The sequence below is a fragment of the Passer domesticus genome, chromosome 2 (genome assembly GCF_036417665.1).
Source record: "Passer domesticus isolate bPasDom1 chromosome 2, bPasDom1.hap1, whole genome shotgun sequence".
Classification (NCBI taxonomy): domain Eukaryota; kingdom Metazoa; phylum Chordata; class Aves; order Passeriformes; family Passeridae; genus Passer; species Passer domesticus.
This window is the reverse complement of record NC_087475.1, coordinates 75,529,209-75,546,131: the sequence shown is the minus strand read 5'-3', so window position 1 is coordinate 75,546,131 and position 16,923 is coordinate 75,529,209. Positions and strand designations below refer to the sequence as shown.

The 16,923-nt window shown below is 39.5% G+C and overlaps 1 protein-coding gene across 7 annotated transcripts in view; it reads left to right on the top strand.

Moving 5' to 3' along the window:
- The window catches only part of GRIA4 (glutamate ionotropic receptor AMPA type subunit 4), a 215,441-nt gene extending 204,172 nt beyond the window's left edge, over nt 1-11,269 (top strand). For 2 of the 7 annotated variants that reach the window (XM_064409389.1, XM_064409395.1), the window contains 2 exons: nt 3,398-3,532; nt 10,141-11,269. In XM_064409389.1, the coding sequence (XP_064265459.1) occupies nt 3,398-3,532; nt 10,141-10,305 (300 nt within the window). In that variant the 3' untranslated portion in view covers nt 10,306-11,269. Of the gene's footprint in view, nt 1-1,035; nt 1,151-3,397; nt 3,646-10,140 lie in introns of those variants that run through there. The other 5 variants (XM_064409391.1, XM_064409393.1, XR_010356415.1 and 2 more) reach the window with 5 other exon arrangements.
- Nucleotides 11,270-16,923: the final 5,654 nt, after the last annotated feature.

Sequence of the window (16,923 nt, the reverse complement as noted above, 5' to 3'; positions counted from 1 at the left end):
CACATGCGATTTCTCTTTATCTCCCTGCTTCTCTGATATATAGTGTATTTGCATGCACACCTGCACATAAATAGATATCCATATGCCTACCACATTAAGAACTGGACAGCGATTTGAAGTGGAAAGTACATAAAATAAGTCTGTTAATAATTTAATACGTTTTTAAAACATATAGTGATAGATCTGCATTAATTGGAGCATTACCATAATACTCTGAGATTATTCCATAAGTTTAAGCAACTTCACTGTAAACCTATAGCATTTCATGATTCTGAGGCATTGGATTAGGTTTCATTTCAATATTAAACTCTGTTACATCACCCACAGCAAATACCACCAGTAAAAATAGCTATTCCAAGTAGAAATTTATCACCAGCCTGGGACCCTTGAAATATTGACATGAATATGTGAGATATAAGGAAAAACTTTGAATTTTAAAATAATGTTGAAATGGGAAATTAAAATGGAAGACTCGCTGTCCTTCTTAGCTAGGGGATAAGGAGATCTTTGCAGCTCTCCTCCCAAGCTCTTTGCATGCAGACCTCCTATTACAGGGCTGTGCCAAATGGTTATGGGCAGCACACTGTAGGAAGCATCTTCTTTTCTTGCCAGGATAATTTTGAGGGCAGTAAATGAAATACCTATGACCAAATCATATTATTAGTTTGTACGCATCCAAACTAAAAATAGATTGAAAGCAAGAAACACAAATCAATGTTTCTTAAGTTGCATATGCAGTTGTCTTACATATATCTCTGAAGGGTATGTTGTTAATATGTGTAAGCCAATAGTTTTGGGTTCACAGTAATTGCATACTATTTATTTACAAATCTTCCCCAGCAGTATGTGCCTGTTACCTAAAGCGATGGAGCAGGTCCCGGTCTTATGTCTGTCTCTAAACCTGGGCCAACAGTACATGACATAGCACCCACTGTGGCCTCTGCTCTGTCACTTTGCAATGCGATTCTATGTAGTTTTACTTGAATAACATAAAATAACATATATAATGTTATTTATGTTATTTTCCACGTGAAGAACTCCTGTAAACCTTGCCGTTTTGAAACTCAGTGAGGCAGGCGTCTTAGACAAGCTGAAAAACAAATGGTGGTACGATAAAGGTGAATGTGGACCCAAGGACTCTGGAAGTAAGGTCAGTCGCTACAGTTCGGGACCTAACTATCGTGTTCACAAAGCAGTAGAGGAAGTAATAAACAAAATGACGTAGAAGTAAAATAAGCAGCTGTAGACACAGAATGAATCAACTTTGGCCCATCTTGATGGCGGTCACACTTTAATTTAAGGAAGCACTATTGCATTTTAAAGTCTTCAGTGATATAAATCACCAAACATCATCCCACGTATTCATCTCTTGAAGAAATACATCTTGAGATGTTCTTGAAGAGCATCTCTTGAAGAAATACAAAGCAGATTTTTGGGTTTGGAAGAGGCAGTCTGGATTAGCTGTTTCCTTCCTGCCTGGAGGGTACGGACTTTTCCCATTGACTGTTTAGGAAGTGCTCTTCACACCTTCTTTAAGAGCTGGCCTAGCTCAGCAGTTTTCTGAGAAGAAGAAATGCTAGCAGGAAGGACTGCCTTTCATTGCTGGTCAGGAAGGTGGTGTCTTGTGGTGTTTGAGGATGTTCCTGGCTCCTTGAGGGCCAAGGAAAACTTAAATTGAGCTTAGAAGTGAAAGACTTCAGCAATTAATAGTTTCTATAGTTTCCAGTGTTTATCCTAGTCCATACCCAAACAGGAATTCTGGCAGCTCCAGAGAGCTGACAGCTCCTTCTCTTTATGAGGACACACCCAGAATCAGATGTTTTCTGGTGGCTGGGAAACACCACAGTCAGTGCCAGCCCTGTATTTGAGGAGTCTGACATTTCTTCACAGTACCTGACTCCATGCCAGCCTCTGCAGCCACAGCTAAAAGGAAAGAATGACAGGCACTGACTGCTTGTTGCCTTCATGTCTGGAGACTAACCTTGATAAAATTAGTGTGGGAAACAAGCTTTCAACACATTTCTCCTTTTCTGGCAAGTCCTTTGAAAAAAATGAGTGAAAACCATTTAAGAGGATGACAAAGTACCTGTAAATAACAGCTGAGAAAGCCTCAACCCACCACCTACATTAGGGCAGGTCTTTCTCATCCTGCCTCCTCCTGATTTGCAAGCACAATTGCCACCAGACTCATCTCCAAGACACTTAGGTTCTTCCTAGCCAGCTAAAAAGCAGACAAAGCAGAACCCAGCTATAAGCCCCAGCCACCTCTGTACATTCATGGGAACCTTTGCTGTGCTAATCTACTGATTACACAATGAATAGTGCCTCTTTAAATTAAACATCCAAATTTTTTGCAGTCTACATAAATTAAAATTTCATAGAGATTACAATCAGAAGTTACATATTCTCCTTACTTTAGCTAAAGATTATATAGTCTGCATAAGAATAAAGCTTTATAAGTATTTTAAGGCATACGATGTAGCATATGAAGTCAATCCTGAGTTCCTTGAGAACTATGCTGAAAAAGCACATGGATTTCAAGTCAAAAAATGTGATTCATAACTATCAGTGAAGTATAGAGAAATGTAGAATAGTTATTTACTACAATACACCCAAGAAGGTGATTGTAAAATAATGAATATTTAATACTTTGCTAAAGAGAATCCTCACTTTCATCTAAATTATGAAAACTGTGTTAAATTGTATAAATTTATATTTAGAAGTATACTGTTACTGAGCTTAGCAGTCCATGGGCATGTTCCAGAACTGTATCCATAGTAAAATAAAACCAAAATACAATAATAGGTAAGAGGCAAATATATCACAATGTGTATGGTACAGTGTGCACTTTCAAAGGAAGTGTTTGTTCAAAGAAAGAACTTAAGCCTCACATGTTATTTTTGCCTGTCCTTTAAGTATCAGAAGCTCAGTCTGGATCTTTTAAATAACAGCAATGACTATCACAAGTACAATTACAGGTTTTTGTAAAGATCAAGCAGAGTCTTGTCTGATATAAAATGGATTTCTGGATTCCAAGGCTTCTGAAGAGCTTTACATAAATGCAGTTTTGTATCAGTGCTGAAATGTCCCCTAAATAGAGCTAGACATGTCATTGTTTAATTCTCCATGTAATGGAAGTAATGCTTTGCAGTAAGCAAGCAATGACATCCTGATATGTTGGCAATATACTTAGAATATTTTTTTATGCCAACCAGGAAATGTAGTTGCTTAAAATATATTTTATAGATCCAGATAGGTCAAATTTTGCTAATGTAAACAACTGTCATTAAATTTCAGCTAAACATTGTTACTTGTCTATTTCTAACGTTTTAATGTGTGTTTTGTGCTTCTTGGGATCCATTTTCCAGGGTTAACTGTGTCACTTCTGTTTTCCCAGGACAAGACGAGTGCCTTGAGTCTCAGCAACGTTGCTGGAGTCTTCTACATTCTGGTTGGAGGCTTGGGCTTGGCAATGCTGGTGGCTTTGATAGAGTTCTGTTACAAGTCCAGGGCAGAGGCGAAACGAATGAAGGTGGCAAAGAGTGCACAGACTTTTAACCCAACTTCCTCGCAGAATACCCAGAATTTAGCAACTTATAGAGAAGGTTACAACGTATATGGAACCGAGAGTATTAAAATTTAGGGGTAGGACTTAGGGCCTACTACAGCGAGTGGGTGATGCATCTTGTAACGCAGTGTTGTGACATGTCTGTCTAGTGGTGCTTGCTTCTGAACAGAGCTTTATATTTTGGAAAACTTCAGTGCAAAGTGGTTCAGTTCTTTTGGCTGCAGATGTACAGTATATTATTCTATGTTGCAAATAGACATCTGCATTGCAATGAATTTCTAACATGAAAAATTCTAACATCTTCAACAACTCAAAGTTGTCAAATCAGTTGAGAGATGACAACTATTTTAAATAAGAAAGTATATATCCAGAGGGCCAGTTTTTAAGTACTTGATTGGAAAGTCTGTTTTCCGAAAGGTTTGCACTGTACTAGTGACAAATAGCAATTTGCAAGCCTGTATTATTTAATGTTGGCCCTATTTGTAACCAAGATTTAGGATAGGCAACATCACTGAACCATCGTTAACCTAATGGAAGAAAAGGCACTGTTACAAGTCTAAATGTTGTTTTACCTTCTCTCCCTTCTCCCCTCCTGTGCCTTCACCCTCCCCTTGATACATGTTTTATGCTAATTGTGTGGCTTTTTTTCTTCTTTTTTTTTTTTCCTCCCCACAATATCCTGCTTCAGGTCAACTTTTGCCCACTGTAATAGTCACAAAGAGTCACTAACCAGTGGATAGACCTTGATTATCATCCTCAGCTTTCAGTAAAAATAACCCCTTACCTAGGTCAAGACTAGTGTATTTTAGACATTCATGCAGTGATTTTGGAGGCTGAAGCACTGATGCTGCCGAGCTGCATCCTGCATAGCTCCCCTGAGTAGGTGTGCAGGGATGGTTTACTAATGTACTTGCTCTCATCCGTACAGTGAGTATCTTGCCAACTAATCATTAGACAAATCAACTCCATGACCTTTGGAAATGGCAAGCAGCAGCAAATTGAGCTTCTAAATATAACTTTTACGTAGCTTCCAAGCTATGCTGGCTGCTTTATAAGTGAACGTGCAGCCAGCACCCTACCCTGTCACGCTAGAGATCCCTTGCCCTTGCAAATAGCAAGCCACGTCTCCTCTGTTAACAATTATCTTCATCTACGTTTTTCTGAGCCATCCCTATATAGTGGAAGTAGAAAACACAAATTTAGAGATGAATAATATAAAACCAGATGAGTAATATAATACTTATGTTGCCACCTAGAAAAAAGAAAAAAAAAACAAACAAAGCTTGTGGGAAACAACTGGAGATGCACTTATTATTTTTTATTTATTATTTATATAGCGCTGGAGTAGACGGCGCTGTACAGTAGGTGAAGTGTGCCAGACACACAACAGGTCCCTGTCCCGAGGAGCTTACAGCCTAAAGGCACAGCCCGTTCAGTACCGAACCATACAGTACAGAGCAAACACAGAGTGAGCAGAGAATGGTCTTTGAGCATGGTAGCTGGAGCGCTGCGAGGAATAGGTGGGTTCTCGGGGCGCGAGGGAGGGGGCTGGCTGGGAAACTGTCCCCTGCACACTTTCTGTGGGGTTTTCTTCTCTTCCTTGTTCTAGAAGGAGTCATGCCCCTGGGTATATTCTAATTGCAACAGAACTGCCAATTTCCCCATGTTAAAAAAAAAAGTGTTAGCTATGCACTTTGTTCACTAGAGAAAATGTGAGGCATGCTATGTGCCAAGGGGACTCCAAGAGTATAGACCAGTGCTCATTACTGTGAACTGGAACACAGGACTTGCAGATGCTAATATTAATCTTCCAAGTCCACTCCCTTCTGTCAGTAATAAGGGTCTTAAAAAGAAGTAATCCTGTGCACGCCATTGTGCAATGCAAGTGAAAGGTGCTTTTTTCCTTTAAATTCTTTAGTGATGTGCTCGCAACTGAGAGTGTCCCCAGGCTGGTATAAAAGCAAGAATCCCAGAAAACATATTCCTTATCAAGTTCACAGAGTGCAATGCATTCAAAATGCAGTCTTTAAAAAAGCAAACAAAAAAAAATAAGCTTTCCTTCAAAGACTGACCTGACCCAAATTGGCTGAGCATGCTAAACTTGGCATGACTCGATAATCCCGCAGTTGCCACCCAGCTCTGTTATTCCATTGCAACAGACACTGATTATACTTGCAGGACTTCTTTTTGTCTTAGCGTTTTCTTATAATAAAAAAAAGAGGTAACTGAGTTTTGTATTTAAAGGAAAGATCATACTTACTGTAAAGTTTGGATTTCTGTGGGACTTCTTGTAACACAGGGATGAATTTCTATTCAAAAATATACTTTAAACAATACAAAAAAGATACAGAAATGTTGCATTTTATTTTACTGAAAATCCGTTTTTAGATCAGTCAAAACTTCTGATAATTAACATTTCAGGGTACAGAATTTTAAAATTCACAAAAAAATCACTAGGATTTTGAACAAATATTTACAGACTTCTGAAATTCTTCTTTCTGCTTATTTGGCATAATATTTATGTGAAATTGAGAAATTTCAAGTGAACTTCTTATAAAAATGCTTATGGTGATATGTGGGAGACTGCCAAGGCCCAGTCATCCTCTCCTGGCCACACTGGCAGCGAGAGGTGCCTGTGTGCCACACTGCACAGGGGGACTATGCCATCTGTTCATACACATGCTAGTCACAAACCCCTGTTTAGCTGGCAGCATTACAGAGCCCACCATGATGGCTGCACATATTTCTGTAGAAATGTGTCTGTCTTACACATTTTGAAAACTTTGATATGTTTTTTTGGGTTTGTTTTTTTTATCCTAGGAGTAAAGAGATCATATTGGAACTAAAATTTGCTAATATGGAAACATGCGTGGTGGTTCTAACCTGCATGAGTAACCAACATATCTGACTTTTTAAGCTAACATCAAATAGTTTTAATTGTATATGTTTTAAACTAATATAAAATAGCTTAAATAACCCTCCTGAAAGTTAATATTCATTACCCTGATTTTTACTTTAGTTTCATACAGGCAAACATGAGTTACCTCAGGGAAATTCACCCTGCCTGCAAGGCAGCTGAAAATGAAAATGGAGGACTAGTATGTAAGTGTGGACTGGTCTATATGATAATGGGTTAGTCCATATGTGTGGGATAAAGACATTCAGAAGCACTGGCAGGCAGCTGCATCTGCTGAAGAGAGGGAAGAAAGTTTGCTTTAAGGAGGGAACAATCCTTTCCTCCTCCTCTGGGCAGTTTTCCCATTAGTATTAAGCCCTTAGTGTACAAGTAGAGCTGACAACGAGAGCAGAGAGGAGCTTAACATCCTTCTGTCCATCTGCTCCAAGGCAAAGCCCTGCTGAGTTCCTCAACCCAAACCCACAGGCTTTTGAAGGGGTTGTTCCAGTATCCAGCCAGCCTCCACCACCGCCTCTCCATGGCTTTCTCAGTGGGCCATGAAGCTCAGGAACCAGCTTCCAGCTCAGCTGCCTTCTCTTGCTCTCCCATCCCGTGCTGTTGTTTATAACTAATGAATGAAACTAATTACAAAACTACAAAAAGCAATGAAAAACATCACTATTACAATTAACTACAAAAAAAGGTGAAGTGCTACAGGATGGCTCAGTAAGTGTGTAATGTACTTATTTTGACTTGCATACTTGCAATTTCATAGTCAAGAGAGAAAAATACATTAAAAGTTGATCTTACATATTTGTGCCAAAGCCACCTCCATGTGACCCAAGTACAAGAGGAGCCTGAACAACAAAAAAACCCACACAGGCTAGGATATTTGTATTACACAGATTGAGAATATAATTTTCCAAAATTCCCTTTTCCCCTCTAGAAACAGGGCAGTCAGTGTTTTCATGTGATTCATTTCACAACTAATCTAATCGAAACTAATGACAAATTTGAAAATACATTATCACTATTAACCATACTGAAAGGAGACTTTCACGGCTTGGGTAATATTCACAGTAAATACCAAAACTTTTCCCTCTTATCCCAGCCACTCCTGGAACAGTTTCTGCATCCAGGCCATAAATCTGAAGTTGTAGCAGCACAGTTAAGTAGAGTACTAGCCTGGCTTGTTACCTATAACATAGTTTAAAACAGAGAGCAGATGCCAATTGGTTACTTGGCTTTATGGCACTGTCCCAAGTACAAGTCTGACCTGCTCCTCCTGGCTTTGTAAGTGTCTCAGTTGTCCTGTGGTGTGTTGCTGAGCTGTTGTTAGTCTTGCACTGAAGACAAGAGTTATTTCCTTGCAGCTTCTCTGTTCTTCTGTGGAAGGCTGCTGAAAAAGTGTTGTTATCTTTTTTTATATTTTTTATTTATCCCGGATCTCTTTTATTGTCTTTTTGTCCTGAGTGTGTTGTCAATGGCCAGAAAGTTATTTAGACTGAGCTAGCACAGTTACATACAACTTGTATATCCCATACAAATCTGAGTCCTCTCACTCAGATTTCCCAGTGGGAAACTCTGAATGGCCATGAACAGATAGTTGATAGGTGTGCTGGAGAGACTCTGGTAGACAATTATGACTTTCTGGGAAATTTAACCCATCTGGAGCAAGCTGTCCCTTTTCCACCCAAGTTTGCTTTCTAATCTGGTTTGGACTCTCGTCCCTCTCCTTTAGTTTTTTTCTTGCCATTGATCAGAACATGTTCTCTGCACTTCTGCAGTTACCAGTTATCCATTTGCAGTGGGACTCAGGACATGCACCATGTGGATCTGTACCACACTGCTTTGTGTCTGTGCTTTGCAAATGCAGGGATTCTTACTTGCTGCTGGGAAGTAGTTGAAGTTTTTGGTAATGTATAGGCCAGTTCCCCACTTCCTCTTCACCTCTGCTGCACTTTTTGTATCTGGGTGTTGTTTTAGATCAAGATATGTTTGGTAACAGTCCCTGTCACAAAGTACAGTGGTGGCAGGGAAAGGTTTCAAAGGGTGTCCTTTACCAAAGCCAAGGTTTTCCAGTGTAAGGGGAATGCCATAATGCCCTCTGTAAGCTGAGGCCTTTTCCTGAATTTGGGTGCTTTAGAGGGCTGAAGTTTTTAGGGTAATTGTTTTGGAAAGCTGCTTTTAAATCCAAGCTTTGTCTGTGCCACAAACATGCACTGTATTTTTTTAACAACTTTTTGAAAGAGCTACTGATAACAGTGCAATATTAGACTGGTGCCTTTCCACAGAAGTGCACCAGAAGCAGTGGAAATGTTTGGGAGTTTTAAGGGCTCTTCCTCATCCCTATATACTCATATATAAAATAAATTCCACATATCAAACAGCAGCTCAGGATTTCACTGCTACCTCAGAAGGAGAAACTGGGCTCAGAGGGATAAAGTTCAAAATGCAGAGATTAGTAATAAAGCAAACAAAATGACTTTATGATGTTTGTTATCCTTTTGCTCCTATGTGAATGCTCCTATCTCCGTTTCTTCCCAATTACTATTTCAGACTGCATCCCTGCATATCATTTACATAGCTTCTCCTGACTAGAAATCAGATTTCCCCACTAATTAATATCTTAACATGGTTATCACTGAACTCTCTTTTAATGTACTCTAGTTTGGATGCCTTGCTACATTTTTTTACCTTAGACACTTACCCTAATTTTAGTAATCTGGAAATAATTTAATTTAAACTAGTCATCTTGGCTTTTTTTTATAATCACTTGAGAGGGCCCTACTAGATTTTTAGATTTAGCTACTGATTTTTTGATGATTGAAGTTAGATGTCATAACTATAAATCTTTTTAAAAATCTAGATTTTTTTTTTGCTTGAGTAATTTAATCTCTAAACAAGATATTTTGTTCTGATTTAGCTGAAACTAAAGACTTTCAAGGAACAAAAATTTAAACCTTCATGTGGGAAATTTATACATAATGTAAAAAAGAACTGTATAAAACTGCATTTTCTCTCATTAAATTACATTTTCTTTGAAAGTTATCACCTTCTCTAATTGTAGGAAAAAAATATATGTATATATGAAAGAGATTTGAGGATAGTTCTCAGATTTCCTGATACTAAATATTTCCATTGTGAAAATAAGTAATAATTTCTTTAGATTTGAAGACGGAATTGCCAGATAGCTGGTACTATGTAGTTATTGGAAATTATAAACTAGTTATTGCGATTTATAAACAATTTTCAGTAGTTATATTTAATCCTGGCATTCCTAGTTGAAGGTCAAAGCCTATAAACACCTGTGCATGACTTTATTCACAGATGCTAATGCTTTCAGGTTCCAAAAGGTCTTCTCTGTATATAAATTTATTTTGAAGCAGTTTAGATGAAGTTAATTTCATTATCAAATTCAGATTTTATATTTAAATAAACCAGTAACAATTTATTGTAACGAAATTTACCCTCAGAATTGCTAGTCTTTTTTATTCCCAGTAGACTTAAGTGCTTTGTATTATCTTTATGATGATTACTATTTCTATATATAACATTAACATGAAAAAATGCAGATGTCTAAAATTTAATATTTTGGTGTTTGCTGTGTCCCGGTTGGTTGAAGGACAGAAACATTATAACACTTTCCTCTCTTCTGCTTTTCCTCCAAACCTAGCTTACCTTTTCTGAAGCCATAAGAAACAAAGCCAGATTATCCATCACAGGGAGCGTGGGAGAAAACGGACGCGTATTGACACCCGACTGCCCGAAGGCCGTGCACACTGGAACTGCAATTAGACAAAGTTCAGGATTGGCTGTTATTGCATCGGACCTACCATAAAAACCAAAAAAATAATTGAGTGCCTTAATCAAACTGTGTTGGTGACTGATGGGAACACAGCACAGACTGTAACGACATGGGAGTGTCATTGATGAACTAATAATTTGGCTGAGAAAGGGAAGTACGTCCAAATGCGCCAGACATCATCAGCAACAATGTGTGCATGAGCTCAGCTCGGAAACCCAAACTCAGATTTTATATCAGGAAAATTCATAATTTAGTTTTGTTGGGGGGAGGGGGCTGGGAAGGGTGTATTAACAGCAACAAATTTCACTTGAGTGGACTTAAAACTAATAAGACTTGCCAATTTAGCGCATTAAACTGTGAAGAACATGCTCAGAAAGGACACCATTTTGGTATTTGTCTTGACAAAGAGAGAAAAATAGCTATAGAAGTCAATGAACATGCTAACCTGTGTCTCCAGAACATCAATATATACAATGGAAGAACACTCAGCTGTTCAGCTGTAGAAATGAATCACTAAACTGTGATAAAAAATAATAAATATGTAAATCCTGTGAAAAAAAATAAAGAAATTATTTACATTTTCTTTGGAAAAAGAGAAATATTGAACATGCTTGCTTTTTAACTGATGTAAATTCAGTAGAGGACAACACAATTCTTTTTTCTAACCATCTTAGGGAAAAATCATTGCAATAATTGATATAAAATGCCATCACTGTAATAAAATTCAGAGAATTTTTTTTTATAAAAGTTGTTGGTCATCCTCTTGTTTGCTGTTACCTTCATTCTGTTCCATCATTCCGTGTTCCACAGATTTGCATCTGTCTAATACAAGAAACAAAATGATAAAATGTTTAGAGTACTTCATCAGTCTGCAGTGTAGAATCAAAAGAGATTACGGGTCACTCATGTTACAGATATTATTTATAATCTTGTTCTGTGTAAGAAACTGTGGTTTTTGTACCCACCAAAAAGAATAAAACAACAGTTGTTCTTATAATATTGACAGAGCTTGAGTTGTTTTCTGATCATTAGGAATGCAACCTGGAAAATAGAAAAGGGCCATTCATTTCTTACAACAGGATTCAGAATCTTGTCCGAGTCAGTCTGAGTCCATGCGCATTTCTAAAGTGCTTTTAAGAAACTGAAATAAGGACGGAGGACTCTGAGCAGCTAAAGAATTAGCATAATTATTCACTAGGTATTTTAGTACTAGTCACTAAACACCTTGCTGAAGTGTTAGGGAACCATTTAGTGATAATGTTTGTCCTCTGGGTAGGTCAAGGAATGAGATGCCAGGGAGCATGGAAGTACAAATGACAGTCCTTGATGCTGATGGGATAGATGATGGCTGCAGCCTGCTTGGTGTCCAGGAGCCTCAGTTTTCACCCCCAGCCTATCAGTGGCATGCCTGGGAAAGACTAGCAGCCACCATTTGAATAAAAGCCAGATGTCAACAGGAGCAGGCATGTCTGCAGATGCAAAGCTGGAGCCAGTCTGTTCTGTGCTGGTCATTCTCCTTGGCCTCACAAGGCCTGGCAGTGGTGTCCAAATCCAGAGTAATGTCACCAGTGTAACAGCCACATGCCAGAGCCCAGACTGCAAGTGAATTCAGAACTGGAGTAATCAAACTCCTGAGTTTCCCAGGCCCATGAGCCTGGTGCCGGTGCTTCTCTCAGCCCCCAGGGCTCTTATGGGAAGGAAAGCGTGCCCTGGGTGGAGCCCAAGCTGCCCAGTAAGGACCAAGCCCCAGCTACTGCCAAAACCAGCAAGCAGACACTGCTGAGTGATGCTCCTGCTGTCTGGCACAGACAGCCACAGAGTTGCAAAGCAGGGCTTAGTTTCACTCCAGATATCAATATAAATAGGAGCTTCTTGCCTCAAATACTCTATAGAGACCCTTTATAACTGCTGGGGAGAAATAAAGAATGAGAGTGAATGACTTCCTCTTAAAGTAGACCTTAAAATATCAGACAGCTGAACCACAGCAGCAAGAGCCTAAATCCTTCCACTAACCTTAACACAGGCTGATGGAGACCAGTTCTTATAGAGACCTTGGCAGTGCAGGCAAACATGAAAATAAGGTGATGCTTGCCCCTCAGGCATAATAACTACAATGTGTGCAGGGTTCTTAGAGAAAAAAGACAGATAACACTACAATGAATCACTGTGACTAAAGTTACAGTGGCATGTTTAGCACATTCATGAGTTACTGTAAATTGTTCTGTGTTTCTCTGGCTAGGTTAGGTTGAGTTGAGTTGTTCTGGTTTTTGAGTAAATCTGGAAACTCCCTTCTTTTTACAGCTGTATTTAAAAAACAACTTCTGGGTAGGTTGGTTCTGAGCTTGTCTATTTTTTTAAACAAAAAAAAAAAATGCTTGCCTCCATTTTAACCAAGTAACATATTAGAAGCTGAACAGATTAAGAGACTGAGTATGGAGACTGATGTCTGTTTTGTTTTACTGTGTCTGTGTGTTTTTCCAGGAGCTTGTCTTCATCCTTTCTTTGTCCATGACTGTGAGCAGTTCAAGGGCTGTCTTGGGATATTTTCTGTCTTCCAGTGTTACTCCTCTTATACACTCCCCTGTCTCTTTAACACATTATATTTATTTTTCACTTTCAGTAAACAGCCCATCACTGCTCTTAGGAAAGTTGCTCCATGGAGCTCATTGTTAATTCCCTAAGCCAGATTTCCAGGTGGCAATGAGGCACCCAAGTCCTTTGAGAAGCCCAGTGTCAGTAACCATGCACCAAGAAGGATTCAGAATTGAGCAGCATGAGCAGTGCAGCCACTGAGCTGCATGGCCGTGGAGTGGCGTGACACGCCAAGGCCACGTGGCCAGCAGCCACAGTGGGGATCACCACATCCTCTTACCATTTCCAAGCCTTGCCCTGGCCAAGGGAATGTTTTACTGAAAGAAAACCTGGTCAGCTGAGGTAAACATGATACTCTCACTTTGCTGATCCCTGTCATAAGCAGATAAAATATTCTAAGAAAAAAAAAAAGGCAAAAAATCTAGATAGAAAAATGCTACAGCAGGGAGAATTGCCCTACAGCTCAAGTGGTTGAGAAAGCAATCTCAGAGTATTGGTCTGCTGTCTCCACAGTGACTCACTCTTTTGTCTTACTCCAAGAGGATAGCTGCTGCATGACTGCTGTGACCATAGAGAGCAGCCCTGGGGAGAAGGACAAGGGATACTGGTGGATGACAAGCTTGACATGTCTCATCATTATGCTCTCACAGCCCAGAGAGCCAAACGTGTCCTGGGCTGCATCCAGTGGTGGGCAGCAGGGCCAGGGAGGGGATTCTGCCCCTCTGCTCTGCTCAGAGCCCACCTGCAGGGCTGCTTCAGCTCTGGGGTCCCAGCACAGGGAAGATGTGGACCTGCTGGAGTGAGCCCAGAGCAAATCTTCTAAGTGTATCAGAGGTCTGGAACAGCTCTCCTTTGGAGACAGACCGAGGGAGTTGGGGTTCAGTCTGGAGAAGAGAAGGGACCCCTGTGCAAATGTTTCAGATGGCCCAAGGCTTCTCAAATACAACCGGTGGGAGAGTAAATTAATTGTGTCCCAGTCCCTACAGAAGAGTTCTTTTCAAGCCTCCATTGACTAGATCTCCATGGAGTATGAAAAGACCCCAGACACATAATTTTCCTACAGATTTCTAAATTTAGCTGTCTTAATGATGAACTGAATAATATCAGCATTTATCTGCTTCTAAAATAATTTCAGTTTCAATGTAATCAAGAGCAATTATTAACATTAACACTCACAACAGTATTAGACTCATCTGCAAAATAAGTTTTCTAAGCTGATTTGAATCATAACGTAGGACCAACCTGCTTTGACATTCACTGTTATATTAGTATCTTCTTGTCCTACACATTAAACCCTCCCACACTGGTTGTGTATTCTATTAAACACCTATTAAATTTAAAATCAGTACAGACTTGCTGGGTTGTCTGAGAGCCTCACATGCAGAATTAGTTTTATGCAACCACTTGTTATTGCTGAATTTCACCTAGGGACTATTCTGGGAACTGAATGTACATGTTCTGAATTGAATTTGCCTTGGTGCAATTGAGAACAGAGCCTGGGGAAAGGAGTATAGCTCTATGCAACTGGTTGTAATCATTGCATATGGTAAAGGAGGGCAGTGGCACATTTTTACCTCTGTTGCTTAATAATTCTGTAATAACAACCCTGATAGGATGTCAGAATGAAGAATAAATATTCTTTAACATTCAGTGGAAGTATACTTTCATCCATTATTAGAAAATTACAGCAAAAGGGACCTCCTAAAGCTCTTAACCTGCCGAATTTACCTACCTCACTAATGCTGAAAACAAGAAAAGAAAGGCAGCCTGCAAGGAGCTGCAGAGATTTGTTGCAGACATGGATTAATTAACACTGTTACCACAAAATGTGTAATTGGTATGCAACAGCAAGTTTAGCTTCAGCTAAAATGTCTAAGGGTAAGAAGTCACCAGTGGAATTATAAATAGAAATTTAGAGCCACTTCCTTTTCTAAGTGAGAGGAGTGCCACAGATTCCAAATATCTTACTGATTTCATAACAGTTGCATTAAATGTAAGGTCAGGCAAGCTGAAACTAGTAAATAGGAAACATGAAATAATTTAGCCTGGAAGGGATTTCTGGAGGTCAGCTCCTTCAAGCATCCATTTAAAGTACATTCAGCTTTGAAGTTAGATCCAATTTCAAAGCTTAAGAGGTTTCTCAATGTTATTCTGTCATAATTTTAGCATCTCCAGTGTTGAAAGTGCATAACCTCTCTGGGCAACCTCTTCAAAAGTTCTGACCACCCTCAATATTTTCCTAAGGGCAAAATTTTCCTAAATTTTTTGTTGTTACTCTGCATTGAGAGTAGATTCAAAACCTGCAACACATATCCCAGGTTGCTTACCTAAATGAAGATGTGCATTATCATTTGTGTTGCTGAGCTCAGAATCTGGACCTATCTGTGAGGGGACCAAGGCATGTTATCATCACACTTCAGAGGAGTGTGCCCTGCTGTCAGTCTTCCCTAATGGCTAAAGCAAGGATTCACGCCCCTAGCTCACCAATCCATCATCTTCCTTTAGCACAAAATACTATAAAGTTCTAAAGGCCAGATTTAGATTGTTGTATCTCTAAGAGCTCCAAAGACCTTCAACACTGCTAAACTGTTGAAGTGGACTTTCAAGTGCTGTAAGATAAATTGCACTTTTTCCTAAGTCCTGGAAAAACAATTATATTACTTTTCAAGGTTTTGTGTATTTTAGCTGTTCCTGTAAGGATTCCAATGCTAAGGCTCTGATTCTATCTAGCCATTTGTTCAAATACTTGCATAATGGTGTAAAAATGTAACCACTAGTGTGGATGGAAAGATCTGATCTGGGGCTTTTAAACGTATTTTGGTGTAACTGTGTAGAAGGTGGGGAGAATTTGGAAGTCATAAGATTGCAGCAGTTTAAATACAGCAATTCTATTAAAAGACTCTTTCTAAACACTATCGTATTCATGAAGTCCATAACTATGTAACAGAAGTTGTGTATTCCCTTCATCCCTTTCATATTCTGGCTACCTGCAATACTGTCAATTGCTGGAAGTTCTCTGACATTTCTGAAACAATTTTAGGAGGAAAAAAATGCCTTTTTGGCTAAAGAATATTCTACAAAAAAAAATTAATCTGTTAAAAGCTCCATCACAAGGATTAAGAAATAACTTCTGGAAATCCTATAGAAAATGCAATGGCATTCTGAGAACATCTGATATTCTGGGTGACACTCACTGACTTTAAACATCTCCAGTTTAACTGTTTGGAAACTTTGGAAAAGTAGGATGCAGTATAAAAGACTGATTTTAGATGATGGTTTGTGGGTGGGATAGTTATGCCCTAACAATCTTTTCTGAGTTTCATTGGTGAAGACAACCAAGAATGACTCATTCAATAGCTGACATTTACGGTGCAGGTGCCCACATTTGGGCAAACGACTCCTCCTCCTCCTGGGGACCCAAGGCCAGCCAGCACACTGTGAAATGGAGTGAGTGTGGCACGTTTGCAGCATCAGTGAGACGAGCTCTGATCAGCAGTGCCACTGACACAGGGACACAAGGAAAGAGCTGCTGCCATCAGTTCCAAACAGAATGCTTACTACCTTCAGCTACACAGTACCTGGTGCCAGGGGTTGCTTGCTAGCCACTCTGTGTAAACACACAGCTTTGGGCTCCCTGCTGCTCTCACAGCTGCTGTTGAGATACCACTAGCCTCTAGCAATGACTGCTTTCCCTCAGCTCCAAAAGATTAAGTTGCTTGGTACCCATTGTGCTCAAATTGCCTTTTAATTAATATAAGCCACTGGTAAGCTGGTGGGAACCCTGGTTACAGCAGCAGCTGGATGCCCCAAAATCTGCATTCTCAAAGGAGAGGTGAGAGGAGGTGAGGAGATAATCCCCTAGTGGCAAGTGTATCTTCAGCAAACCTCAGGTATGACATTTTGGATCAAGAGAGCTGAAGGCAGGTCAGCACAGCCTGAGGCACTCTCCCTGTGCATTTCACTAGGTACATTTTCATTACAGCTCGAACTTAAACCTGTATTTCCTACAGCTCAACTGAGTTAACTGTTGACAATATAGAAATATCCATTTTCATGTTA